A 19,553-nucleotide genomic window follows, 5' to 3' on the forward strand; every position below is an offset into this window, starting at 1 on the left:
CCTTGGGCCCCAGGCCAACACCAGATCCGGTGGCCTAGCAAGCCCTGTACTACTTGTGTGTTTAGGGGAAGAGGGGAGGGATGGGTGGTCACAACACAGCTTTTCTCCCAAGAAATCCTCTTTCCCTCTCACATTCAGTTATTTTGTGTCTTCTCTTGTATATAACATCCCTGATACCTTTTCTAATCCATGCCTAAACCGCATGTTCCCAATCCCTGGAATACCATGTTTGGGAGGTCTTTCATTCAGACTTCATATCCCTAAACTCTAAATAGCACTGCCTCTTATTCACTGGTCTCTAAACATGTCAATCAGCAAAGGAAGCTCCATTATTTGAAATAATCCTCTGCCAAAAAACAAACCTCTTCAAATGCGAACTATTTTCTTTTAAATTATTTGCTTTCTGTGTTTGAATATTGTTGCTTTAGGGTTTTGTTTGTTTGTTTGTTTGCAGAAATGTAGGCTGGAGTAGGGGGAAGGAGAAATACAAAGCTTTACAAGCAAAGAGAGATTAATGGCCTATGTTGTACTTGTCTTGTGGATTAGATTACTGTAATTGCAAGCATGATTTCTCCTTCATAAGGTCTGTGGACAAATTAATCAAAGTGTCGATGACATGTGAGCTGAGGGGAGCAGTGAGGGACAAAACAGAAAGCCAAGGGGAAGAAAGCTGTTGCTCGCTTGGGAATGGAGCCTGAGGTCAGGGGTCAGGAAGGTCAACATTTCCAAAGGCTGTAGAGGAGCTCACAGGAAAAATGAAGCTAGGGATCAGGGATCAGGCAAGGAAGGAGGAGCCAGAAACCAAAAGAGGCAAATACACCAGTTTCTAACTCCCTCATTACGGCAGATAGACACCAGTTATGTATCCTTTTCCTCTGTCTGCTTCACTGAAAATTGCCATGGGGGTTGGCATTGTGGACAAGTAACAATCAAGTGTGAACGAAGAACAAATATATTATCAGAAATGCAAGTATTCACCAAGTTTACTCTCCATAACCCCTTCTTAAGAATTTACTGACAGATGAGTTGTGGCAAAATAAGGAAATAATCCAAAAAGAAGACCCGAGAGCTAGGAAATAGATCTCACCCAAGAGAAGGAAAAGTCGCAGAATGAGCACCACACAGAAAGACACAAGCCTTGGAGAGAGTACAGGGGAGTGAAAGTAGGTGATATTCAGGAGATTATCCTGAATTATTATCCAGGGATATTATCCAGGGCAGCCCCCATGGTTTAGCAGTGTAGCGCCACCTTCAGCCCAGGGCGTGATCCTGGAGACCCAGGATTGAGTCCCATGTCGGGCTCCCTGCATGGAGTCTGCTTCTCCCTCTGCTTGTCTCTCTCTCTAGTAAATAAATAAATAAATAAATAAATAAATAAATAAATAAATAAATCTTAAAAAAAAAAAAAGATATATTATCCTGAGAGTTTGGGATATTTTGTCATAAGCCTTTCCACAGTATTTGACTTTTCCAACCATATCTATATATCACCTGATAAAATTAAAATTACCTTAATATAAATTGATACTGGTATCATCAATAGTCCAGATGCAGCCACCGAGGCAGTTGAGAGAGTTTGTGTTTGGGGACTGAGCTAATGGCTACAGCTCTACAGGTTAGGGTTGGACCAATTAGACTGACAATGCAATGATCTAACTTGGCTATTAAGATAGAAATAACTTTGCTGAGAAGACAGGCTTTAAGATGAAAATCAAACCTGTATTTTAAGCTTTAATTAGCATATATAGTGATATCATTATGACAAAAAAATATTTATGGTCTGGTTATGGTACAAAGAGCTTCGAACCAGGAGGCTGCTTGGGTTCTAATCTAAGCTCTACCAACTCACCGTGCAACCTTGAAAAGTCCATAACTTCTCTGTTCTTTGGTTTCAACACTTATAAAATGGGAAGTCTTTCATTCATAGTGTACATATGTATTGACTACCAGAAAGTAGATATTGCAACAGAGGACAAATCTCACCGAGCCATATCCAAATGGAGGAGGACAGACAATAAACAAAATATAAAACTGTACCATATAAGCTAGTATACCAGAAAGTGATGACTGTGGTGGAGAAAAATAAAGTGTAAAAGGGCCATAAGGAATGCTGGGGTGGGAGATGCAATTTTACATAAGGAATTCAAGGAAGGCCTCATTGAGTCAGAAATATTTGAATACTTAAAGGAGATGAGGACAAGACATGCCAATATCTGGAAGAAGAATATTCTAGGCAGAGGAAATACTATATACAAACAGTATAATATGGAAATTTGTCTGGCATGGCAAGAACTGTGAGGAAGCCCCTGGGGCTTGAAGCAGAGTATGTGAGAACAGAGAGAGCAGAGGGAGATGAAAGCAGAGATGCAGTGGGAGGCACATCACAGGGCCTTGCACATAGGCCATGGTAAGGACCTTGGCTTTCACTCCAATGATGATGCATTAAGGATCTTAAGCAAAAGGAGAAATATGATCTCATTTTCATTTAAAAAAGATAATTCTGGCTACTGTGTGGAGAATGGACTCTAGGGGACAAGAGGAGAAGTAGAGAACCAGGGAAGGACCTTCCACAAGAATCCAGGTGTTATGTGTTGAATTGTGTGCCCCACTCCAATACATTGTAGTCACAATCCCCAGATCTCAGAATAGGGTCTTTCCAAGTACTTAAATTATGGTGAGGTTAGTAGGGTGGGCCTTGATCCAATATGACTGGCACTTTAATAAAAGGGAAATTAGTGGGCATGGAGACATACATGCAGGGAAGATGATGTGCAGAGACACATGGAGAACACGGCCATCCATAAGCAAGAGAGCAAGGCCTGGGCCAAAACCTTCCTTCATAACCCTCAGAAGGAAACAGTCCTGCTAAGTTGTGTTTAATTAGCTTTGTCATAGCAGTTCTGGCACACTTAATACATGGGGTACGATATAATTGTGGCTTAGGACAGCAGTGAAAGTATTTAAATTCTGGATATAAGTCAACAGGGTTTCCTGGCAGATTGGAAGGGATGTAAGAGAGAATCAGAGAGTCAAAGGTGACTAGGGCTTGGGCCTTAATAACTAGAAGCATAAAATTGGTACTGACAAAGGGAGAGCTCAACCTGGAGCAGGCTTAGAGAAGGATGTGGTGGAAAGATCAGGAATTCAGCTTGGGGTATGCTACTAGGGATCCAGTTAGGGATGACAAGGACACAATTACTTTTACATAAGGAATGTGAGAATCAAGAGTTCAATACATATTTATTGTGTGTTTAGGGTGTATAAAGCACCGAGGCATTTTTAAGTAGTAGGTATTTTAAAACTTAAAAAGTTTGTTTTATAGAAGCTTTACAAACATTACATAGATAAGATAAGTCCAATATTTAAAAAGTGAAAACATCAAGTATCAGAGAAGCGGCACAGGCTATGCGCGGTTTATCTATAAAGTAATCAGCATAACTGAAATTGTTAATTTCCTCTACAGTACTTTACAAAACAATAATGATATGTCACCACAGTTAATACACTGAAGTATTCACTTGGATTTAAATAACCTAGTGTGTCTGGTGAGTCAGTCTTATTACTATAAAGATATATGGAGCGTAAAGATCGAGTTCAAATGCTGTTGCTGACACCAGCTCTTTGACCATAGTGAGTTACTCTCCATCTTGGTTCGTTTGTCTACGAGATGGGGGTAACAATACCTCATAGAATTGTTCTGAGGAATAAATTAGGTGGCACATACGTACAAGTGCTTCCTCTAGTGACCAGGTCACATCAGGCACTCCAGAAAGTTGATGTTGGTTTGAGACCATGTTACAGGTATTTAGGGTGAGGTGAACAATCACTGTAGGCTCAGCAAAGACTGAGTAGGGCAGATAGCCCCAAGGCTGGAACCTAAACAGGAGGGAGATTTACAAAGAGAGAGCATAGACCAATGCTTCTCAAATGTTAACATGGATTCCAATTGCCCCGGGTTGTTGGGTTGAAGCAAGAGGTCTGGAGCGGGGCCTGGGTGATGTCCCATCTGTGCTGCAGTGAGGCCACACTTAGACTAGAAGGGACACAGGTCACAGGCAAATAGAATGCAGTGATGAAGGCACATCTAATAATAAAAGTGGAAACAAAAACCGATCAGGTTCTGGCTGTGAAGTTCATATTCTCAACCATAAGGTATACATAAATGGCCTCTGATTTGTGGTATTTTTATTATAGTTACTTCCTAGATATTTACCTCTTTTTTTTCTCCTTGACCTATCAAAAAACAAAAAACCCTCCAAGTTATTAGATTAATAAGTTTTATTAATAGTTTTAATTAACTTTTAATTTTGGAATTTGAGATTCTTTATGGCATGATAGCTAATTTCTGTACATTTACAGAATGTACAGATCCAGGGTTGCTTGAAAAGGTATATTCTATTTCAAGGACAGAGGATTTAACATGTATCTATTAGATTTGCCATATTTGATCCCTGACATACTTTTATCTATAACTATTTGCAGGCTGGTTTTTATGTCCACAATCTCATCACTTCTTTGGGCTCTTTTTCGGAGTTCTTTCATTTCGTTGAGTATGAAGAATGTCTGACATCTGCTTTCCTTGAATATTCTTTTGACATATTCTTGACTGGCTTTTGCTTATTCTGTTCCTTTGGAGGGGGTGGATATGGGGGTAGGAAGGGTGCAGTTGGGTTGTGGGGACTATCCAGTTTTGCTGGTTCCTTTTTACCCATTAGTCACCTTCTGATGATGGCAATTCTATCCAGGCCCTCTATTTACAATATGCAGGACATGGTAAGGGAAATTGGTTATCTGAGCAGCTGACAGCTTTAATTTGGATTTCAGAATACACTCTTACCAAGGGGTGGGTGGGGGAGGGGAGTACATCCACACTCAGTTTTTGCATTATCTCCTGCAGAGCAAGAGATCAGAATGGCTCACAGTAAAGCCTTTGTCATGGATTTTCTGGAGATCCAGCTGGTGTTTCTCTAGGCTGAATTCAGTCACCAACTGCAAGGGGTTGTGCAGCTGTGCTTCCCCTTGGCCATTTCTCACTTTCAGATCAATTCTCTCTCCATCTGGAGGCTGAAATGCAGAAAGGGTAGTGATTCCATGAAATTTCTCATTTCCAGTACTTGTCATGGGTCTAACCAAGCCTCGTGATCATCTTGCCTCTCCTGCCACAGGGTTTTTAAAATGGACTCTGCAGAGAGGTAACTATTTTAGAGCATTCTTTCTTGAGCCCTTCTTTCGTGATGCTCTTGGAATTCACCTTTAGTCCAAAAATATTTGACAGATACTCTTCATAATCTGTGGTATACATTTATGGCTATTTCTTTACCAGACTGAATATGAAATTTTCTATTTATTTCAATCCTTTTGTTTTCAACAGTTGCAGTGGCATAGAAAGAAGATTCTGGTTTTAAAAGGTGGGGTAAGAATCCATCAAGGTCATATCTTAGGTACTCAGAAAAACAATGGCATTTCTACAGTGTTAATCAAGTTGGACCACTTAAAAGGGTAAGCTAAAGTTTAACAGGTCATAAGCAGAAGGTAAAGCAAGAAGGGATAGGGCTTAGTCTTAGATTCAGGTTTGGATAGGATTACAGACCAAGATACAATAAGTAAGAAGCAAAACAGGATGGTAGTGTGGAGAAATTGGAACTCTTTTGTACTGTTGGTAGGAGTGTGGAATGGCACAGCCACTGTGGAAAACAATATGAAGGTTCCTCAAAAATTTTAAAATAGCATTACCTCCTGATCCAGCAATTTCACTTCTGGGTATATACCCAAAAGAATGGAAAGCAGAGTCTCAAATAGATATTTACAACATCCATGTTCAGAAGCATTAGTCACAATAGTAAAACGTAAAGGCAACCCAAGTGTCCACTGACAGATGGACAAGTAAAATGTGGAACATACACACATACATACAGTGGAGCATCATTCAGCCTTAAGGGAAAAAAAGGAAAGTCTGACACATGCTACAACATGGACAAATATTGAAGACATTATACTAAGAGTAAGTTAGTCACAAAAGACAAATATTGTATGACTCCACTTATATGAGGTACTTAGAGGAGTTACATCATACAAAGGAGAATGGCAGTTCCTAGTGCTGGGAGAGAGAGGAATGGGGAATTATTGTTTCATGGGGATAGTTTCACTTTTGCAAGAAGAGTTATGGAGATTGATGGTGGTGATGGTTGTGCACTATAAATGTATTTAATACCACTGAACTGTGCAGTTAAAAATGGTTAAGATGACAAGTTTTATGATGTGTCTTTTAGCACAAAAAACAAAAACAAAAACAAAACCCTGGAAAAAGCCACAACAGGTTCAGTGGGCAAGATGAACTACGATTTGGGCAATGAAGCAGAGTTCAGGGATTTAAGAAACTTCCAAAGGCGGATACTGTAAGAGGATGGCAACATAGTTTGGATACCCCTACCTCTGCCCTAAAGCAGTAAACATAAAATATATACCCTAATACATATATTAACTCTCAGTTCCCCATGTATCTTGCTATTTCAGTTACAAGTATCTTAAGAACCAACTATTACTCTTTTGTCCAAAAGTGAGTAATTATCCTGATAACTGAAATCTTGATAACCAAGGGCTTTATCATTTACAGATTTTTTTTTAAAATACTATTTTATTTGACTACACTTTGAGGCTTTTTCAGATACTGATTAGCACCATTTTCCAGAAGTAAGAACTGAAGCATAGTCTGTAAAATGACTTGCCTAAGATCACACATCTGTTTTATCTACAGAGCCAGGAGCATGATGCTCTATTAGCTATTTCCCTACACTTTCCTTTACATCTGGAGTTAAAACAAGGAATGAATGGATCAACATTTACACAAAGTTTCAAGAACTGTCTTTTCCACATAGGTAGCAATATTCAAATGCATGTGGAGAAGAATAAAAATTTATCGAGTGTGGCAAATCTAAAACTGCCATATAAATTTAGGTATATTTTCAAAAGTACCCTTGAAAATCCTCATGTCTCCCATAGTTTTACATATATAACCCAAAGTAGTGCACACTAAAATTTGAGAATCAATGTTTTAAACCTATGAAAGACACAAAAGGATGTATATTTACATGTCAGGCTATTAAAACAATGCTGCCTTTAAGGTAACTATGAAAACATTGGTGGGGGCACCTGGGTGGCTCAGTTGAGCATCTGCCTTTGGCTCAGGTCATGATCCCGAGGGAATAAATTCTAAAATCAGTACAAGTTAAATATATTTATGATATGGCTCTACTTAACTGCTATGACCATGTATATGTATAAACTTTCTCCATCAGTGAATACTAAAAGTACCATTTCTACTGTGTGTAAGTCAGTAAAACCTTGTCTTAAGAAAGAAGGCAAAATGTTGACAGTTCTCCTATTAAAGTACAATGCCAATTCAGGAGCGGGTGAAGGAAGAAAAACTGTCAGTAAAAATGACATTCAGAAAGATAGGAAGAAAACCCCTACTCTAACACTGTTGAAAAGCAAGTGATATATAGAAATCATGAAAAAGGGAACTGAAAAGAAAGGGTTGGATGTGTCACTGGTGACCTCCAATAACAATTCCATAAAATGAGTTGCTCTGAATTTGGCTGGGTGGAAATTCTGAAAAACTTAAGTGTTGTCAACTTTCATGGATAAGTAACTGTAGCGCAGACATGCTAAGGTTTTTTGTATTTTAAGCAGTTCAGGAAGGCTCAAAAATGATGGATTAACCACAAGTTTATGAAACTGTAGTCTCCCAAACAGAAAGATAAATGAGTAGGAATGTAACATAAGTGCTGAAATCAAGGGATTGCACTGGATCCAGACAGAAAACTGAGTACTTTATGAAATTATTTTATGAAAGCAGATAGTATAAGAACACACACATACACACACACTGCAGATCAATCCACAATAAGGCAAGAAGAAGAAATGTAGAAATTTTGACAAATTCTAGAAAGTAAAAACAAATCTTTAGGGAGAACCATAGCCCAAGACACATGCTAGAGATAAATACTGCAAGGAAAAAGCTGAGATGTGGAAGACAATTTGTAAAGTTCAAGAGATTGAAAAAGAATTCCAGAAATTCCATTCCTCCAGAGAAAATGGAGGAAAAAAAGAAATAATAAAGACAGCTATGCGCTATTTCAAAATCAGATGTAAAACAAAATGATGCAGGAAAGTTGAAAAAAAGGAGTATCAAGTACTAATAAAAAGGGTAGCAAAAAAAAAAGGGTAGGAAGATTAAGATCAAACAATTCAAGCAAAGTATTGAAGGGGAAAACAATTTATACTGTTCTAATGGTACAATCCATCAAGACTATATATCAGTCATAGAACTAACATCACAACTTTGACATATATTAAAAACCCATACAAAGAAAAATGGACATATTCAAAATATTTATGGGAGACATCAACAAAACTCTAAAATCAATAGGTTTGCCAGACAATAAATATAAAAGTTTATCAGCGTTGGTTGAAAATCCCCTGCGGCCCTGCCCGTGGCGCCCAGAGCCCCCGGGGCCTCAGCTCACCGCGCCCTGGTCCGTGTGGGGAGGTGACACCCGGGCCGACAGCTCCCGCCCGGGCCGCAGGTGCTCTGGCCCCTGATCCCTGACCTCGGTCTCCCGAGCCCGTGGCAGGAGGGGCCTCTGCCCCGCACGCCCGCTGGAGCAGTTGGCCTGAGTGGGCGCAGGTGGGTGCGCGCGGCTGGCCCCCGCCCGCCTGGAGCTGTCCGTGCTGCGCCGTGGAGGGCAGACCGGAGGGCACGGCCTCCTGCCGCCCCCCAGCTCCGCCAGACGGTTCCCGCGGGTCGGCCGGCCCAGGTCCCACACCGCACAGCTTCCACAGCAGCAGGTGAGGTACCTTTGGGCTTGAGGGGACTTGGCCGGGGCCACCGAGCCACCGCAGGTGCGAAGGTGAAGCAGGGCGGCCTCCAGGAGGAGCCCCGCGGTTCAACCTCAGTTACCGACCCCGACGGGTAGGGATGTGCGACTTCCTCGGGCAACTCCGCCCCTGAGAAGCCGCCCTCACCCTGAACTCTCGCTCAGAAAAATCCCTCCCGACTTTATTCGCGAAATAAAATTCCTTTCCTTTGTTTACTGGGCTTGCTTACGGTTTTGCCATAGCTTGCATGTCCTGAATTGCGATTGTGTTATTCCCAAATAAACCTATTTTTGCCAGTGGGGAAAAAAAAAGATATAAAAGTTTAAATAATCCAATGAACAAGCGCAATCTAAAACACACATTCATATACAGAATTTGGTACCTAAAATACTGTGGACAAACCTTTTCAGACACTTAAAACACACACAGAAAAATTTCTCAACATAGACCAAGAAGTAAAAGCACACAAATGACGTTCCTAGCCCACATTTAAAATGAAAATTAATCACAAACAGATAGCAAAATAAAAACACCCCTCCCCACCTTCAAACCTATCTGTTCAGAAGTTTTTAAAAGTCCTCTGGGAGAAAATTAAAAAAACACCTAGCTTAAGCATCACAACTAAAATTATAAGCTGTTTAGAATGGAATGATAAGGGGAACACTACAAAAAACAAAACAAAACAAAAATCCCTTGGAATATAATCAAGCAGTACTTAGAAATGTCTACATTAGAAAACAAAAAGACTAAAGGTAAACGAAGAAAGTATAAAAACCAAGAGATGAAAAGAATAAATTCAAGTATAGTTGAAAGAAGAAATGAAGATCATTGTAGAAATTACAAAGGTAACAAGCAACAACAAAAAATGCTCCATCAGCAAAACTGAGAGCTGGTTCTTAGAAAATTTCAAAGAAATCCAGTGACAGAGGAAAAATAAGAGATGCCAAAGATTATTGAGTCAATAAAACAAATATATAGAGCTGCTGCCAAGATTTATAATTTTTATTTATTTATGATAGTCACAGAAAGAGAGAGAGAGAGAGGCAGAGACACAGGCAGAGGGAGAAGCAGGCTCCATGCACCGGGAGCCCGACGTGGGATTCGATCCTGGGTCTCCAGGATGGCGCCCTGGGCCAAAGGAGGCGCCAAACCGCTGCGCCACCCAGGGATCCCGCTGCCAAGACTTATAAAATAAAGTAGCCTGTGTAAAACTTCTACCAATAAATTTTAAAATCCAGACATTCACAATTTCCAAAGAAAATATGTTACTACAACTTCACTTCAGGAACAAGTGAAAAACTTGTATTAAATAACCATAAAAAAAAAAATAACCATAAAGACGCTAAAAAGATAGTAAGAGTTTCATCTCCTAAAAGAGCTTTGTTTTGGACTAGGCCCCAAACGGCTCAGGGTAAAGGAGTAAAGGTAGATTAAACTAGTGTTCTTATCCACCAGCAACAAACCGTTAGAAAAAGCAATTTTAAGGAAAGATACAATTTGTGTGACTATTAAGTACAACTTTACTGACAGAAAAGATAGATAGACATCAATCACCTGACTGTATTTATGGATGGGAAGATTCAGTACCAAAATGATGGTCATTCTCTCCAAAAACATTTTTTTAATTCAATGCAACTTGAATAAAAATCCTAATGACTTTTCCCAGAATTTACCAACCTGATTTTAAAATTTAAAATTCTCACATGTGGACATGTGAGAAGACAAAAGCCAAGAGAATTTTAAAGAGTATTAATAAGAGAAATGCCTTAGTAATATGGAAATACACTGGTTATTGGAGTACATTCATAAACTAATGGGACAAAAAAGGTAGCCTAAAAACATAAATATTTTAAAGATAAATACAGTTTTTAATACACTGTCACTATATAAAGGCACTTGGTATGTGACAGGGCATTTAAGTAAAAGGAGAAAGAATCAACTCTAGTAATAGTGCTGAGGTGAATGGCTATGCATCTGTAAAAAATAAGACCCCTCACAGCATACACAAAGTTAATTTCAAGTGGATACAAGTCTAAAAGTGAAAAGCAAAAGCTCTTATGCATCTCTGCTGGGAATATAAAGTAATACAGCTACTTTGGAACATAATTTGACAATATCTAAAAATAGCATATCTGTATTCATTGAATTCAGCATTTCCATTCAGAATGGTTGTTTTTATGAGACAGGGAAGATGTTTGTTCACTTTGGCACTGGTTTGTAATAGTGAAGGTGCAAAATATTTGATTATCAACAAGATAAATAATTAACTGTGTTTTATAATGATTTTTTTTATAATGGATTAACTGTGGTATATTCAAATAACAGAATGCTTTACAAAAGCAATTAAGAGGAATTAACTACAGGATTTAATCAAATCTTAGATGACATCAATTTTAAGGTACATCATTATTTTGTCATTAAGAAATGCTGCCAATTTTAAGACATTACTGATTTAAGAAGCATACAGAGATTATATTGTGAAAAAATGGAAAGATCAACAGGTATCGATGTGGCTATATAGTGGGTGAAAAATAGCAGGTTTCAAAATTATAGATATGATGGACTTTTTTCCTCGAATATTTAAAAATACATGAAATAGTCTTGTGTATTTTTTTTAAAAAAATATATGCATAAAATGAGGATGAAAACATTGATGGGAAAGATACACACTAATATCAGGATAGTTACCTCTTCATAAAAAAGAAGAAGGTTATAAGCTTTAGCCATACCTTTTAATATCTTATTTCTTATTAAAAGCAAAAGAAGGATGCAGCTTTTGCATAGCACATATACCGAAAGTGAGCATATCCTCCCATGAAGGGACATGTGTAAATTCAATCACTTCACAGCATCTGTGACATAATTATGGAATGTTTATTCTTAAAATACAATAAAGAAACATTGCGACATCAATTGGTAAACATCCCTGAGAGATTTTGCTGCTCACTCACAGGGAGAGGAGAGAGAGAACATGTGTATGTATTGGGGGAGGAAGGAGAGTTCAAAATGAAAAAAAAGTGTTCACATCTTTTAAACTTGGAGAATGAGATCATGAGGGTCTACTGTATTATTTCCTGGATGTCTGAAATATTTTTAACTTGGAAACTTTTAAAAATAAAGTTTAAAAAGGCACCATGTACAATTTAAATGTAAGCTCTATCATAAATAACTCTACATTATATAAATTGTTTCATAGAAAAATACAGTCAGCTTTTCTAATTCTAGAAGGCTAACAAAACCCCTTATCCAATACTCAAATAAGGATAACATAGCAAAGGAAATTATACACCAACCTTGCTGCTCAACATGTACATAAGGATATTAAGTAAAAACGTTAGCACACTTGTAAGCACGACCAAGCCAAGCTGGTTAATCCTACCAAAGCAAGGATGATTGTATACATAATTTATTACATTAATAATTATATTTTTAAAAAACAAACTGTTATGCAAACATGGAATTGAAGACACACTCCAAATTTTATTTTTTAATAACCCCAATTAAACAGAAATAGAAACTTTCTTAAACTGGAAAAAGGCAGGATGCTTTCTATTTAACAATGCTCTAGAGGTGCCAATCAACACAATTAGACCAGAAAAACATGATATGTAAGTATCAGAACGATTTGAAATCATACTGACAAAACTACTTGGAGCGAGTGTTATCTACTAAATCCAAGAGAATTAACTGCAAACTGTTAAAACCAATAGAACTTCAGCAAAGTGGCTGAAAGCAACACAGCAAGCATAACCAGTTAGAAAATAAAAGAACAACAATGTTTGAATGATATTAAAGTTTGAATTTTTTTAAAAGATGCAAAGCGGATTCTTATGAAGAAAATAATAAAATTGTATTGAAGGGATGGCTGTTTAAAACCTATCTCAGTGGGCAGCCTCAGTATTATTATAAAGATGTTGGTATTTTGAGTAAGAGAAAACAAGAACAGCCAGGAATAATAAGGTATGTTAGAAAGAAAACGGGAAATTTTCAGACCAAATATAAAAACATGTTACACAGGTAAAGTAATTACATAGATGTTAGCTAAAGGCATGGACAAAGAGACCCAGGTAGATAAAGAGACTTGGTTCATGCTACTTGTGGCATCCCAAACGAGGAGAGAGGAGAAACTATACAATAAATTAAGAAAAGTAACTATGGGGGATCCCTGGGTGGCTCAGTGGTTTAGCGCCTGCCTTTGGCCCAGGGTGTGATCCTGGAGTCCCAGGGATCAAGTCCCACATCAGGCTCCCTGCATGGAGCCTGCTTCTCCCTCTGCCTGTGTCTCTGTCTCTGCCTCTCTCTCTCTCTCTCTGTGTCTCTCAAGAATAAATAAAATCTCAAAACAAACAAACAAACTATGCACTGAAGAAAAAATTAAGTCACACCATAATCATACACATTATACAAAAATAGTCCCCAGATGGATTAAATGATGTAAAAAAACCCAACAACTATGTATTAGAAGAAAACGGAAATATTTTCAAAATCTTGTAGTAAGCACAAAACCCATAATGAAAAATACCCACAGATTTGAGCTTACAAAGGGGAAACACTTCTATTACAGGACAGAAAATCCCACTCTAAAAAGCTTAAATTGACCCACTAAAGGTATCCTCCACATATTTAATAAGAGAATAATGTGAGAATAAGAAAGATGGTAAGCCCACTTTTAGCACACACAGCAGTCTCTGTGTATCCACAATGGGGTACATCTAAGACCCCCAGAGGATGCCTGATGTGGATAGGACAGAACCCTAGATATACACTATGCTTTCCCCCTAATGCATACATACCTATGGTATAATTTAATTACAGATTAAGCATTTTAAGAGATTAACAACTACTAATGAACAATTGTAACAATGTATTGTAATAAAAATTATGTGAATGTGGTCTCTCTCAAAATATTGAACTGGATTCACTCTTCTTGTTAGGATGATGTGAGATGATAAAATGCCTATTTGAGGAGATGAAGTGATGTGAATGAGGCAGACACTGTGACAACTCAAGGCTACTACTGAGAGTCTGACAGTATGAAGATCACCTGTTCCTAGACTGCGGTTGACCGTGGGTAGCTCAAACTGCAGAAAGTGAAACCCAGATAAGAGGGGACTACTGTCTGTGAACCCAAAACAACAGTACCTTTTTGTCCATAACCCATCCCTATCTCCCTTTTACCTAGAGAGAATGATGAAAAAAAAAGCTAAATAGGAAAATGGGTAAAGAATGTGAACAATTCATAGAACAGAAATAATCAAAATGAAAACGTATTCAACAATGTGGTTTCATTTGTAATTGGAGAAACGAAAATGAAAACAAAATAATTATGTAACCACTGGACTGACAAAAAAAGCATTAATTGCACACATTAATTGCTGAAAAGCACACTTTTCAGAAAGCAATTGGGCAGAATTAATCATTTAAAGGAGCATCGCAATTCTCTACATAGGAACTTATTTCTTACAGGAAACTTGGAACCTTAGCACAAAGACATATACAGAAATGATCATTTACTGCATTGTTTCTAACAGTGAAAAATGCAAATAACCGAAATGCTCAACAGAATACTAATTAAATCACGGCACACCCATATAATGGGTATTATGCAGTTGTCAAAAGGGTGGGATAAACCCTTACATGTGGATAGCCTTATGAGAATGTTAAGTAGAAAGTTGTAGGAAAAAAAAAAAGGTTGTAGAAAGGTATAGTATGATCCCACTTACATAAAAAGATAATAGGTATATATGAGTCAGAAAGTGCAACAGACTGAAATCTTGATTTAGTGAACTAAAGAGTGATTTCCATATTTTGCTCTCAATGTCTGTGTTGTTTCTACCTCCTTTCTATAGGAAAGTATTTAGGAAGTCCCTGTGTACATTTTTAAATGGATAAAGACATTTAACTGTTAATTAACGTGAATGTTCTCTGCCTATTTGAATAATGGAACTATAGAACTCAGTTCTAACAATTTCCCATTATGAACGGTTTGAGTCTTGCAGACAAGGTAATTGCCTCTTTAGAGCAAACTAGTAAGCTTATCTTCTTATATTACAATGAACTGGACCCTGTTTATAGTCCCTTAACTGTATGTATTATATACTCTTTGAAAGCTGTCATGTTAAATGTCTTCATAGTTTCATATTTTTATTCTTTTAGAATAAAAGTCATCAGTAGCTCTAAAGTCATCAGTAGTTCCCTCTGTTGGCTTTAGAATTCAAAGCCCTACCCAATGTTTCTCATACTACTTGTGCAAAGTATCTCCTCACTACCCAACCACAACTCAAAGTTCTCCATCTCAGCCAAATGGGTCTCTGGGTTCCCAAATGAACAGATCTACTATGCACCCAACCCCCATTCACACATCATCTGTAAGGTGTTAGACATATGACTAGCTCTCCAGGAATTTTTCACCCAAGATTTTATACAAAACTATAAGCATTCATGAGCTATAATGCAGATTATATACTGAACCCAGTTAAACACATTAGCTGTAATGTGAATGTAAATTGTGGGGGTACCTGGGTGGCTCAGTTGGTTAAGCCTCTTGATTTTGGCTCAGGTCATGATCTCAGGGTTGTGAGATTGAGCCCCACGTTGGGCTCGGTGCTGGGCATGGAGCCTGCTTAAGATTCTCTGCTCCTCCCTCCACCTCTACTCACACTCGCTCTCAAATAAAAAGGAATGTAAATTATGTATACAATAAATGAAATTTTCATTTTGATCCATCACTTTCTAAGATCTCAGCCTGAAGCATTTTATATGCTTTCAATAAATAGCCATTTTGGTTTAAATCAGTTATTTGAATTCTACTCCAAATAAATAGTGTAAGAGTTAAGACCATCAATTCTGAATAGTTCTACTCTGTGACCTATGGACAAGTCTAGGTTTCTTTACTTGTAAAATGTTGATAATACATGTTTCTCCTAATGGGAGACAATGTAGGCAAACAGGTAGCAGAATATCCAGTAAAACATGGCCAATATTACATTCATCTTCTTGACTAGGAAACCCCAATCGAATTGAAGAATTGTATTATCACTACTTCAAAATTTATTAATATTTATTCAATGTTGATTTGATGATTAATATTTGAGGTAGTATAGAAAGAACATGGCTTTAGAGTCAAACAGATGTGATACAATCTTTAGTCACCGCTTTGGAGAGGAGAAATCTCGGGTAAACTATAATCTCTGATTTTCCTCACATGTTAAAGAAATACATACCATCAACTAACACATAGACTTATGGTGAGGACTATGTGAGATGATAATCTGTGAAAAGATTTTAATAAGGTATCCGGCACAATAAATTGTCAGGTTCTTTGATCTTAAATTTTGTTGTAATTTATCTGAATTTTACTAATGTAAAGTTAATATTCAGCAAACATTTTTTGAGACTTACTCTGTGCACTAGGAACTGTGCTGAGTACTAGACACTAACTAGTTAACAAAAACATACATCATCACTGTCTTCAAACAGTTGAGCATTCTGGAGGCAGTAGAACAGGTATTAACCAAATAATACAAATGCCAACTGTGTAAGTGCTATGGAGAGGTAAGCTAAGGGGGACACATTTGCCCTGGGTTCTGAGATGGAGCCCCACATTGGGCACTCCTGCATTGGGCATGGAGCCTGCTTAAGATTCTCTCTCTAGCCTTCTGCCTCTCCCTGCCTCTCTCCCTCTCTCAAAAAGAAACCCAGAAAAATTCTAGGGACAATCAGGAGAAAAATTCAATAGGACTAGATGAAGAGTAAGGAGAAGAAAAGTCAGGGGCAATTTTTAGATTTCTGATTTGTATTATTAGTTGAATGCTAGTTCTATTTTCAGATATACAAAGATGACCAGATTTGGGAAGGAAAGGTTATGTATTCAGTTTTTTGGCACATGTTAGGTTGAAAGAACAGTTGACCCTTGAACAACACAGGTTTCAACTGTGTAGGTTCACTTATACATGGATTTTTTCCCCTATACATTCAGTACAATAAATGTATTTCTTCTTTATGACTTGCTTAATAATATTTTTTTTTCTATTTACTATATTGTAAGAATACAGTGTTGACTATAATCAGTAAGGCTTTCAGTCAACAATAGGCTGCCAATAGTTAAATTTGGGGGAACTAAAAAGTCATATGCAAGTTTTCAACTTTCATGGGGGGAGGTGTCATCAGTGCCTCTAACCTCGCATTGTTCATGGATCAACTGCATTTTTTTAAAAATTAACAATAACAGCGACATGAAGCACACATCTTGCCACTCTTTTACTCAAAGTCCTATAATGGATTCCCATCAAACTCTAAACACAAATCCTGAGAGACATACAGTTATGATCTGGCTCTTAGCAACCTCTTGACTTTCCCTCCTACACCATTATCCCATGGCCACTTTCACTTAAAAACCATGGCCTTCTTGAAATTACTGATACACTCAACATTCATTCTTCCCTAAGAACTTTTGCACTTACTCTTCCTTCAGCTTGTCATACTTTTCTCCCCAGGTGTTCATAGTGCTTTATCCCTCACTTAATGGAAGTCCATGCTCAGATGTCATCTTTTCAAAGAATCTTCTCTGACTATCCTATATAAAACGGCCTTCCTGCTGAGAGGTTGGGATGGAATGGCAGAATGTAATCTCCTGTAGTTTTGGTGTACTAAAGAAAAAGGCCTGTCATACATAATACAAGTCTTACTCTCAAGATTTTAGAAACAAGTGGACTGAATCTAATTAAAGCTGTACCCCAAGATCAACTCCGTGGACTGAGGTGATCAATCACTTTAATGCCTAACAGAAAATAAGGTAAATCTTTTCCTGGGCGGGAGGGGGTAGGGTGGGGGAAGCACATCAACTTCAATCTATCAGTTCTTTTAGACACAGTGTCCTGCATAAAAGAAAAAAATTACAAGCCCTAGATACAGGGAGAAAGAAATATGATCAAGAAGAATGTGACTAATCAAGAAAGAAAAATCAGGTAATAGATTAAGATCCATGATGATTCAGATGTTGGAGTGCCAGCAAGATTAAGAAGAAGAAAAAAAAAAAGGAAAAGAGTAAAGAGATTTTCAAAAAAGAAATGAAATCTATTAAATATAAATAACTGAACACTCTCAAAGTAAAAATATCCACCATTTGAAATTAATTATTTGGATGGGCTAAATGGAAGACTGTACAAATCTGAAGATGCATCAATAGAAAACATCCAAACTGAAGCACAGAGAGAAAACAAGAGTAGACACAAATAGTACAACATATTTCTAATTGGAATTTCAGAGAGAAGCAATAATAGAGGAGAAGTAATATGTGAAGGGATAATGACCAAGAATTTTAAAAAACTGATACATCAATCCACAGATTCCAGAGTTTGGTAAACCTCAAGCAAGATAAATAAAATGAATATTCTAAGTAGGCCTACCATAGTCAAACTGCTGAAACAAAGATGAAAAGGAAATCCTAAAAGCCAGGAAAAAAAAAAAAAAACACATAGTACCTACAAGGAGCAAAAAGGTTTTTTATTGGCTTTGCAACAGAAAATATGAAAACTAGAAGAAAATGGAATGCAAAGTTTCAAACTAACAAAACCGCCAACCTGAATTCTGAATCCAAAGAAAATACTCTTCAAAAATAAAGGTGTGATAAAGACCTTTCAAACAAATGCTGCCACATTTGTTTGAAAAACTGCCACAAGACCTGTACTATAAGCAATATTAAAAGAAGTTCCTCAGGCTGATGGAAAGGAATTAAAATGATACTACAAAACTATCAAAAAAAAAAAAAAAAAAACCAGCAAGGAGATGAGAAAATGTGTATGTAAATAAGAAAGAATACTGACTATTTAAAGTAATGATACTGTGGGATTTATAACCACAAAATATATGAAAACTATAGCACAAAGAGCAGGGAGGCAGCAAATAGAGCTGAATCATTTTAAAGTTCTTGAATTGTTCATAAAAGCACTAATATAATAACCCAAACATAGATGCTATAATCTGTAGGGTAACCACAGAAAAATCATATAATCAAGTATAACTAAAAAGTCAATAGAAGAGATGAAATAGTAGTAAGTACAGATGACCCTTGAACAACAAGAGTTTGATCTGGATTCTTTTTTTGATATAGTACAGTACTGTAAAAGTATTTTCTTTATGATTTTCTTGAATAACAATTTCTCTTCTCTAGCTTACTTTATTTATGAATACAGTAGCTAATATATACAACATACAAAATGTGTTAATCAACTATGTTATTGGTAGGGCTCCTGGTCAACAGTAGACTATCAGTAATTAAGTTTTGGGGAACTCCAAAGTTCTGTCTGGATTTTCGACTGTGTGGGGGTTGGCACTTTAAATCCCCATGTTGCTCAAAGGTCAACAGTACTTTACTGAGGTAGAAGAAGGTAGGAAAAGGAGAAAGTAAAGGAATAAAGAAAAACTTGGCAAAAAAGATAGCAAGATGATAAACTTAAAACCTACTATATTATTAATTACACCAAAAGTAAACAGTCTAAACATGCTAAAGTACAAAGATTCTAAGACTAGATAAAAAGAACAAGTGCAAAGTACAAAATGTTAACACACACTTTAAACATAAGGATATATATAAATAGGTAAATATAAAAAATAAAAGGACAGAAAAAGTTTTGTCATGCAAACAAAACTGGTATGGCTGTATTAATATCAAAGTA

At 37.2% G+C, this 19,553-nt stretch overlaps 1 protein-coding gene and 1 pseudogene across 1 annotated transcript; one reads left to right on the forward strand and one right to left on the reverse strand.

Moving 5' to 3' along the window:
• Nucleotides 1-3,221: 3,221 nt before the first annotated feature.
• Nucleotides 3,222-14,038, reverse strand: LOC119863958 (myosin IC heavy chain-like). Its single transcript, XM_038574488.1, has 3 exons — nt 14,020-14,038; nt 8,526-9,030; nt 3,222-4,084 (listed from the first exon to the last, which is right to left on the reverse strand). The coding sequence occupies exons 1-3, from the start codon at nt 14,036-14,038 to the stop codon at nt 3,931-3,933; spliced, it is 678 nt and encodes a 225-aa protein (XP_038430416.1). The 3' UTR covers nt 3,222-3,930.
• Nucleotides 8,463-8,569, forward strand: LOC119865995 (annotated as a pseudogene).
• Nucleotides 14,039-19,553: the final 5,515 nt, after the last annotated feature.

This window comes from Canis lupus, chromosome 25 (assembly GCF_011100685.1).
Source record: "Canis lupus familiaris isolate Mischka breed German Shepherd chromosome 25, alternate assembly UU_Cfam_GSD_1.0, whole genome shotgun sequence".
In the NCBI taxonomy this organism is placed as follows: domain Eukaryota; kingdom Metazoa; phylum Chordata; class Mammalia; order Carnivora; family Canidae; genus Canis; species Canis lupus.